Source organism: Myotis brandtii, unplaced genomic scaffold, assembly GCF_000412655.1.
Source record: "Myotis brandtii unplaced genomic scaffold, ASM41265v1 scaffold497, whole genome shotgun sequence".
Classification (NCBI taxonomy): Eukaryota; Metazoa; Chordata; class Mammalia; order Chiroptera; family Vespertilionidae; genus Myotis; species Myotis brandtii.
Window position 1 is genome coordinate 632,077 of NW_005368954.1, and position 10,652 is coordinate 642,728.

The following is a 10,652-nucleotide window of genomic DNA, read 5'->3' on the forward strand; positions in this document are numbered from 1 at the left end:
ATCAGCAGTATTTCTGTCCAGCAGGAAGAGACTTAGGTGCCCTCTTAAAGAGCCAGGGCAAAGATCTCATTTGCTCACCCTGGTAGAGGGAGAGCAGGAGTGGACTAGTCATGTGAGAAGAGGCTGAGATTCATGGCTCCAGGTAGAGAGCAAATAATGACTGTTTTACTTCCTCCTTTCCAATTTGGTTTTTTTGTGTGTGTTTTTTTTGTTTTTGTTTTTGTTTTTTCTTCTGGAGTTGTAAAACATTTATTCTGCCCCTTCTTCATCTGTCATGACTGAAACTAAGGACTCCATCACTTGGCCCAAATCATCTGCCAAGTGTAAAAGGCTTCTTACATTGTGTCCTCTTGAACTAGGGAAGGAGTTGTTGAGTTGCTCCATCACTTCCTCTAACCCTGTGCTTGTGTCCTGGGGAGGACTCAGAAGATCTTCCTCACCCATGGATTCAGAAGTGTGACTGCCAACCACCCGCAGCAGCATAGGCTGACTGCTGTCTGACCTCTGAAGAGAGGTAGAAGGCGAGGACACAGTTGTTCCATTCACCTTGGCCTCTGCTTGGGGTTGCTCCAGCAGCTGCCTTAGCCTATGAAGCTGGGACTCGAGCTGTTTATTGTGGTCTTCCAGGATTTGCATCCTGGCTTCCAGGCGGCCTTTGTGTTGATGAAGTAGCTTGGCCTCAGCAATGAGCTCAGCATCCCGGGGACTCTGAGGAGAGGTGGGCATCATTTCAGGAGGAGATGGCAGTGGGGACAGGCCTTTGTATTCATGCTACTGCTTCAGACGATCATATTCTGCTTGCAGATTCCTGTTTTCTTCCTCAAGATCTGCTAGGGTTCTCTCTAGCTCCCCTCTTTCCTCACTCTCTAAGGAAATCAAGATCTAGGCAGGACTATGAGGCTGGCTCAGGGGGGAGTCCTGGTTCAAACTTTGGCAGTAATGCTGGATTAACAAATGTTCATCATTTATGCTCTCATTAGGAGAGATGCTATCATTTAGATAAGATCCATTGCTGTTTTCCATTTCTGCTAGCCTGCTAGCATAATGTTCAATGCGTGAATGAGTATCATTGTGTGAAAGTTGAGAGGACGAGGCAGGCACAGAATCCACCGGCCAGAAGTTGATCAGAATAACAGGAGTTTCCATGTTGTCCCCCTCTAAGACAGTCTGCACTGGCAGGTAGCCCATTTGGGGATGCTTCGCAAAATACCTTTTGGTTCGAAATTTGTTTTTTAGTACCTTGGCAAAGTCACGAACATCTTCTCTTGATGTTGTCGGAGTGCTATATTCCACCATGGGGTAGTGCATTTTATGGCCTTTTGCAACTCGACCAGAAAAAAAGCAACTTTGGCAGATGTCATAATTAAAGTGTTTCAGACTCCTGTACCTGGTAAAGAACAAAAACAAACACGTATGTATTTCTTCAAATCAAATTCCCAAAGAACATTCTTTAATAAACCTTCCACCACACTGTCTTAATGCTAAAACCAGCCTGTGGTGTTCATTAATCCCACAATGTAAGTGATTAACTTCCTACCTCCAGATTTGTCTGGTGCTTCTCCTACAGTATCAACACATTTTGGCAGAAAGATTATCCTATAACCATATGGAAGGAGGGAAGAGAAATTCAGTTCTTATTTAAACTCCACTAGGAACTCTTTCAGATTAAGTACGAAGATACTGGCAAACTTCCCGTCTTTTGAAGACCAAATACTAGAATTTGAAAGAACTTCCAGGAGAGACAGATGCATGTATTGTAGCCCCCCTACCCATCATGGGAACAAAAATTTTCTGAAGCAGTTTTTTCAAAAATATATATAAAGATGAGCCCGGCCTGTGTGGCTCAGTGGTTGAGCATCAACCTATGAACCAGAAGGTCATTCAGTTCCCAGTCAGGCACATGCCCTAGTTGCGGGCTCAATCCCCAGTGGGTCGTGCAAGAGGCAGCCATCTGATTGATGTCTGTCTCTCATCGATGTTTCTATCTCTATCCCTCTCCTTTCCTCTCTGAAATCAATAATATATATAGACAGCATGGGGTGCAGATGTGGAAACACACTCTTATTTACATATAACATTATTATATGAGATAGAGTTTGCACGATTCAAATGGCATGAGTAGGCAGATTTATATAGAGTTTGTTGTAGAACCTAGTATTAATTACTAACATTAGTTGAATACTTGAAGTAAGCAAGGCAAGGTGGAAAGATCTTTCATATACTACCCAATTTAATCATCACAACAACTTATAAAACATATAGTATTATTATTATCCACATTGTACAGATAGATAAACTCAGGTTCAGGGAGGGTGAGTAACTTAACCAAGATCACACAGCTTTAGTAGTGGAGCCAAGCTTTGAACCCAGATAATCTAACTCCAAAGCCCTTGCTTTAAACATTATAACCTACTATCTCCTCTGGTTAGTAATAGTCTTGAAAGAACTGCTGTAACTCAGCATAATATTGTACAATAATGTACCTTTTTGTTTCTATATGTATCAGCACACTGCAAATGTAAAATGTTTTGCATAGGGCCTGACATAGCCTAGATATACAATATACATATGTACTAGTATATGTATTATACATCACCAAATGGTAGCCACATTTATATTTAATGCTCCTATATGGAGTAAGAACCCAGGCTTGGAACCAAACAAACTTGGATTTGAATCTTTGCTCTATTATTTACTAGGAGTGTGACTATGAGCCTCAGTAGCTTTTTCTGAAAATCATGGTTACTAATACCTGTTATAAAGCAGTAGAAAACAAAGTATGTATATATCTTTATGTACACATATATCTATCCTACAGGGTGAATGTGAATTCTGTGTGCCCTGTACCCAGAAGAGGAAACCAAGATCCAAAGGATGATTTGAGCACAATAATGTCATTTGCAAATGTCAAAGAAAGCCCACTAATTCGGGTCTTCTGGGTCTAAGCTCTAGGTACTTTATATGCAGGTTATTTTTTTTTTCCTGTAGAATCACTAACATTTATTTTAAAAAGGAATTTGTGTGCCTTACTCCTTGTTTTTATTTTTCTTTAAAAAGTGGTTCTGTAATGACTCAATAGCTTCAGTATAATTTATTACGCCTTTAGAAAATATTTTAAAATCATTACAAGTGAAATAACTATAGTGTATAAAACCTTTCAAAAACTACCTTTTTTATTCATTCAGATATATAGAAGACATACGGTATATTTGTTCTAGCTAGGTAAACCACATTTATATCAATGAAGTCTTATGTTTCTAGTTGATGTCATAATTTTGCAGAATAAATTTCAATGAGGCTTAGAAGTGCAATCTTTGTATTAAAAACATGTTTATTGGAGTATGGCATTGCATAAATACCAATATTAAGATCTAAGTTACTTTAAAATATATGTTTTGTTACTTTCTTTTTTTCATGTGTTTATAGCTAACTTTCAATTATCCTTATCATTGGAGTAGGAAAATTGGCATGGACAACTTGGAAGTGAATAACCAATTCCCAGATTATATTTGATTCTGTAATATAGTATGGCTGCAGGGTGCCAAAACAAGCAGTTTAAATGTAAACAGCTCAATTGAGCTACTTCTTTGTTATTAAATAGATTTTTAAAATACCAGTTGTTTAGTGAATTTAATTAAGCCAACTTTTCTTGTAAGGTTTATGCTTTTTTCCTTGTGTTATTCCTCTTCAATTTGTGGCTGTTTTAGATAATTGCATTAATTTGTTTCCTTGCTCATACTTGGCCTGAACAGAGCACAGTAGTGTGTTTGCTGACAGAGAAAAGCTGCCTAAAAACTGGTGGGAAATGTTCGAGGAGAGTACATTGATTTGTGGAACATCTTCACTTAAAAAAAAAACCCCTGTCAGCTTTTATCTGTTTTGCCCATACCTTCTGCTTCATGATCATCTCATTGATGTCTTCAAGATCACCCACCATCACCCTCTGCGACTTTATAACTCGATCAAGCAGAGACAGCCAGTTGGTAAGTTCTGTCCAAGCCCGGTTGAAATCTGCTAGAGCAGGTACTTCCAAAAGCAAGGTGGATGGCATTTCCAGTGTGGAGATGGCAGTTTCCTTGGTAACCACAGGTTGTGTCACCAGAGTAACAGTCTGACTAGGAGAGGCTCCAACAGTGGCCAGTCCAGGAGCTGGGCCAGGCTGCTTTGCCCTCAGCTCTTGAAGTAAATGGGTTACCGCCTTCCACTCAGAGCTCAGATCTTCTAACTTCCTCTTCACTGGCTCAGTGGCTGGTTTTTCCTTGTACAAATGTTGCCCTTTAGACAAAATCCCTTCCACATCCGGCTGTTTAGCTTGAACTGCTACTTCAGTTTCCTTAATATCAAATGATCCTCTTTGATTTGGTTGATTGAGAATTTCCAACTGATTCCTAATGGGAGATAGCCACAGAAGCAGATGATTTAATTGCTCTTCAAGCTGTCCAAGATCCTTTATGTTAGCCTCAAGTTCTCCTTGTTTTGTAGGTAAGTCTCTAGAAATCTTTATCCACTGAAGATTTGTCTGCTTGAGCTTCTTTTCAAGTTTATCTTGCTCTTCTGGGCTTATGGGAGCACTGACAAGCACTGTTCCTCCTGTTTCATTTAATTGTTTTAGAATTCCCTGGCGCAGGGGCAGCTCTTCCACAAGTAACTTGACTCGTTCAAGTTTTTCTTTTAGCTGCTGCTCATTTCCAGGTTCAGGTGCAATAGTAGTAATGTTATCCACTTCTTCCAACCAGAAAATAAATTCATTTAAATCTCTGAAATTCTGACACGATATTCTTTTGTTCTTCTAGCCTCTTTCTTCTTTCTGCCAGCTGTTTGCAGACCTCCTGCCACCGAAGATTCAGGCTGCCCAATTTTTCTTGTAGAATACCGGCATCTGTTTTTGTTTGAGGACTGTTGAATTATCTCTTCCCCAGTTGCATTCAATACTCTGACAGCAATTTGCCGTTGCCCGATGCCATCCTGGAGTTCCTCTCTCTTGGGGCTTCTATTTCCACCGCAACAATGTGGCCATGGAGGACGGGGGCCACTTCTTCCTCGAGGGTGGTGAGCATCTCATAAAGTTGCAAAACAAGCAAGGTGGCCACATTCTCTTCCAGGACATGCTGAAGCCTCCCCAAGATGAATGGGGCAAAACTCAGGCCGCCATGGAAGACGCCCTGGCCTTGAAGAGGAACCTGAGCCAGGCCATCTTGGAGCTGCAGGCCCTGGTTCTGCCTGTGCAGACCCTCAGCTCTGTGACTTCCTAGCGAACTGCTTCCTGGATGAACAGGTGAAACTCATCAAGAAGCCCTCCTTTCCAATTTGGATGTCTTTTATTTCTTCTTCTTCTCCGATTGCTGTGGCTAGGACTTCCAGTACTATGTTGCATTAACAGTGGTAAAAATGAATATCTCGTCTTCTTCCTGATCTTAAGGAAAACACTTTTATTGTTTTCCTATTGAGTTTGATTTTAACTGTGGGTTTTTCATATATAGTCTTTATTATGTTGAGGTATGTTCCCTCTATTTCCACTCTACTGAGAGTTTTTATCATAAATGGGTGTTGAATTTTATGAAATGTTCTTTCCACATCATATGATTTTTATCCTTAATTTTGTTTATGTGGTATATCACATTAAGTAATTTGCAGATATTGTACCACCTTGGCTCCTAGAAATAAATCCCACTTAATCATGGTGTATGATCTTTTTAATGTATTACTGAATTTGGTTTGCTAATATTTTGTTGAGGATTTTTGCATCTATGTTTATCAGGAATATTGTCCCAATATCTTTATATGTAGTGTCTTTATATGTTTGCTCTCCTTGTACAATGAGCTTGTGAGTACTCCCACCTATAGAAATTTTTGGAATAATTTGAGAAGTATAGATGTTAGTTCTTAAATTTTTTTTAAAATTTACTATCCAGTCCAGGACTTTTGTTTTTGGGGACTTTTATTACTCCATTGATCTTGTTAGTTGCAATCAATCTGTTCAGATTTTTTGTTTGTACTTGACTCAGTTTTGAAAGATTGTATGTTTCTATAAAATTATCCATTTTTTTCCAGATTGTTCAACTTGTTGGCATATAGTTATTATTAAGAAGCCCTCCTTTCCAATTTGGATGTCTTTTATTTCTTCTTCTTCTCCGATTGCTGTGGCTAGGACTTCCAGTACTATGTTGCATTAACAGTGGTAAAAATGAATATCTCGTCTTCTTCCTGATCTTAAGGAAAACACTTTTATTGTTTTCCTATTGAGTTTGATTTTAACTGTGGGTTTTTCATATATAGTCTTTATTATGTTGAGGTATGTTCCCTCTATTTCCACTCTACTGAGAGTTTTTATCATAAATGGGTGTTGAATTTTATGAAATGTTCTTTCCACATCATATGATTTTTATCCTTAATTTTGTTTATGTGGTATATCACATTAAGTAATTTGCAGATATTGTACCACCTTGGCTCCTAGAAATAAATCCCACTTAATCATGGTGTATGATCTTTTTAATGTATTACTGAATTTGGTTTGCTAATATTTTGTTGAGGATTTTTGCATCTATGTTTATCAGGAATATTGTCCCAATATCTTTATATGTAGTGTCTTTATATGTTTGCTCTCCTTGTACAATGAGCTTGTGAGTACTCCCACCTATAGAAATTTTTGGAATAATTTGAGAAGTATAGATGTTAGTTCTTAAATTTTTTTTAAAATTTACTATCCAGTCCAGGACTTTTGTTTTTGGGGACTTTTATTACTCCATTGATCTTGTTAGTTGCAATCAATCTGTTCAGATTTTTTGTTTGTACTTGACTCAGTTTTGAAAGATTGTATGTTTCTATAAAATTATCCATTTTTTTCCAGATTGTTCAACTTGTTGGCATATAGTTATTATTAATATTTTCATATAATCCTTTATATTTCTGTGGTGTACGTTGCTACTTCACTTTCACTTTCGATTTTATTTATTTGGGTCCTCTCTCTTTTTTTCTTGATGAGCCTGGTTAAACATTAATTAATCTTATTATCTTTTAAAAACAAACTCTTGGAGATATATATATATAATCTCCTGACCTGAGGATATTTTTCAGTTGATTTTTAAAGAGCATGGAAGGAAGGGGAAAGACAGAGAGAGAAACATCAATGTAAGAGAAACATATAGATTGGTTGACTCCCGCCCATAGCCCTTGGGATCAGGGATGTAGCTGCTACCGAGGTATGTGCCCTTGACCAGAATCAAACCCAGGACCCTTCAGTCTGTTGGCTGATACTCTATCCACTGAGCTAAAGCAGTTAGGGCTCATTTATATTTTATATTATATTTTATGCTCTATTTTGTTTATTTCTGCTCTGATAGTTATAACGTCCTTCCTTCTATTCACTTTGAGCTTTGTTTGTTGTTCTTTTTCTAGGTGTAAGATTAGATTGTTTATTTAATATTTTTTCTTGAGGTAGGCCTGTAATGCATGAATTTCCCTCTTAGGACTGCTTTCACTTCGTCCCATAAATTTTGGTTTGTTGTGTTCTCATTTTCATTTGATTCAATGTTTTTTGTTTTTTTTTTTAATTTCTTCCCTGATCTCATTGTTAACCTATTCACTGTTTAGTAACATGTTATTTAGTCTCCATGTCTTTGTGTGTTTTACAATATTTTTTTTGTAATTGAATTCTAGTTTCATACCATTGTGGTCAGAGAAGATGCTTGATATGATTTCAATCTTTTAAAATTTATTGAGATTTGTATTGTGTCCTAACATGCAAACTATCCTAGAAAATGTTCCACGTGCACTTGAAAAGAGTGTATACTCTGCTATTTTGGGTTGAAATGCACTAATGCTATACCATATACTTGTCCGAGTACTTACTCCTTGATCCTGCTCAACTACACCAACTGTGTGAGTACAGGTCCTCTACTAGGAATTGGACCTTCATGGACGCCGGGTATTAGAGGGAGAAAGTATGAGTAGTCATAGGCATAGAGCAGAGTCTTTATTGTAGATTAAGTAGCCATTGCTACCAAGTAGCTATCAGACAAAGCAATTATTCAAAGTAACCTCACAGTAGCCATACAAAGCAGCCCTTGCTAATACAGTAGCAAACACAGGAGCCATACTAAGCAGCCGCACACTGGCTGGTCAATAGCACCTCTTTATACCAACTTAGACAAAAGAGGCTTCTTGCCAAAGAGTGACATTAATATTTAGGTTATAGAAAGGTATGCCTGCGCAGTGTGTACAGTAAGATTGCTATGTACTTGCTCAGATTGGCCTTGAAATCCATCATACTCTGGAAAGGGCCCCCACACTCCACCCCTTACGCTGGATGGTCTTCTAAGGATACCCTGGCCCATTTGCTAGCTCCTTGAACATAGAGCCTATAACAACAATACAAACTGTAGCATGTTAGGACTAGTACTCTGGCTCTAATAATAAAACTCAAGAATGCCCAATGCTATGTTTTGACAGTCTATCCTACCAATCTTGGAGGGGGTCATGGGAAAGGGCTTGTATGGCCTGCACTTTAATATCTATCTCTTATAGGACACTGGTTACATTGCCAGGGCTGGATCAAGGGATGTGACTGTAACTTATAGTTCTTCCTGCTTCCCCAAGGGGATAGGAGGGCTACCTGGGCCCTTTCCTAGTAACAAACCATGGCCAGGTTCTCCCTGTTCTCCCTCTGCCAAGGGGGAAGGCCTTGGTTTGCAACAATTCTTCTGTTGCTTTCACCTGCACATGTAATGTCTGAGGATACCTCTACATATACTCATCTAGCCTAATCTTTTAGGTGGAGCTTACATTTTCTGTCCCCACATGGGGCACTGGCCTACTAGACCCTGGTGTTTGTGCCATCATGGCAACCACATAGTCAAGCCTTTAAAGACAGTCTAACTGTCTGTTCTAATGGCCAAAGGGCTACTTTGCCCAGTATCTGAATTGAACTACATAGGTCATCAATATCCAAATGGACAGTCACAGTTGTCCATGTAATAGGGTTCCCCCGGCTAGATCCGTCTGTACACCACATAGTCTCCAGGAGGGGTGGCGTACCCTCTCAGATTATCCTAGGGATTACCTCCTCCATAGGAGTTTTAACACTTGACAGTGTCTTATATGTTACAGGACCCAACAGGGTTTGCAATTTCTGTGACAGAGAGCTGGTACTCACCTATGCCCTCTGTTCCAAATAGGCCTCCCCCACTTTGCTAGAGTTGGGGTTTGTGCCACTCCTGACATGGGTGTGGTCACACAGGCCTGCAAGGTAGTGCACATGGCTGCCAACTGTCTGTCAACGAGAGAGTAGCGGCTCCCAGCTTCCTTCCATAACTGGGACCAAAACCTGATGGGTACCCTTCTCTGCCCACTTGGGCAACTGCCCTCTTGGCAGCTAGGTACCCTTCTCTACTTCTGGGATTCAACCTCATGTCACCCCCTTCCAGGACAACTGATACATGGCCATAACAATGGTGTCAAGTGGGGACTGGACACTCACCAATACCTTTAAAAGACCAATACAGGCAGCTGTGTTCAAATTCTGCAAGAGAATTGATGGTTAACACAACATTTTTAACACAATGAAACATTGGCACCATGGGAGGCTTGCCTTAGGCAGCTAAGTCTTGTGCCGGTCTACTACATAGTGGTACTGCCCTAAAGACAGAGTTAGGTGGTCTACAAGATCCGTTATAGCTAGAGGAATCACTTTATTCAGTTCTCTGCAATCCATAAGTCAGTCACCAGGTGCCATCAGGCTTCTTCACTGGCCATACTGGAGAATTGTAGGGGCTGTGCACCTCAGATGATCCTCATCTTCTCCAGTCGCAACATTATCTGTTCAGTCTCCCTAAGATACACTCTGGTACGTGAGAGAGTTGCCTGTCACAAAGACAACTCAACCCCCACACCCATCTACATGAGCGACTGGGCCCACACATTTATCAGGGTCACTACAGAGCAAACTGTAGTCCGCAGTGGTATCTACCAATGCTAACCTGTCCTCTGGCTCACCCTCCTAACTGGGTGTCTGGGCCTATTCCTCAGTCTAGGACAGTGATGGCGAATCTATGACAAACGTGTCAGAGGTGACACGCAAACTCATTTTTTTGGTTGATTTTTCTTTGTTAAATGGCATTTAAATATATAAAATAAATATCAAAAATATAAGTCTTTGTTTTACTATGGTTGCAAATATCAAAAAATTTCTTTATGTGACACGGCACCAGAGTTAAGTTAGGGCTTTTCAAAATGCTGACACGCCGAGCTCAAAAGGTTTGCCATCACTGGTCTAGGAGATCAAACTCTTTCTCTCCAGGAGAGTCTAAAAGTCCTGGAGGCTCTCAGGCCCAGGGGACATGCCTTCCCTCTGCACTCTCTGGGATCACCAGTCCACTAGCAACTGTCTCCAGAGGGCCAGCAGTCATTGGGCCGCTGATCTATTTTCTCCCTTTTAACCCCTACAGCCAGTAAACATTGTCTTATGTAGTCACAGGCCTTGCCATTCCCTTCTCTCGCCAATTGACTTCTAAGTCGCCAGTGAGGCCCAACATACTACCAGGGGCTGTAGCAAGAATCAAATCTTCAAGCTCATTGCAAAAGGGCTGAGGCTTGGGAGCCTAGCTCTTTGCTGTCTTTTGCCTGCAAAAATAAATAAATAAATAAATAAATAAATA

At 40.0% G+C, this 10,652-nt stretch overlaps 1 protein-coding gene across 1 annotated transcript; it reads right to left on the bottom strand.

Moving 5' to 3' along the window:
- Positions 1-234: 234 nt before the first annotated feature.
- On the bottom strand, positions 235-4,964 carry LOC102251944 (dystrophin-like). Its single transcript, XM_014548152.1, is given in 4 exon segments — positions 235-1,421; positions 3,432-3,531; positions 3,890-4,725; positions 4,949-4,964. Coding segments are annotated over 4 exon segments (2,124 nt in total). The 3' UTR covers positions 235-249.
- Between the last annotated feature and the right edge of the window lie 5,688 nt (positions 4,965-10,652).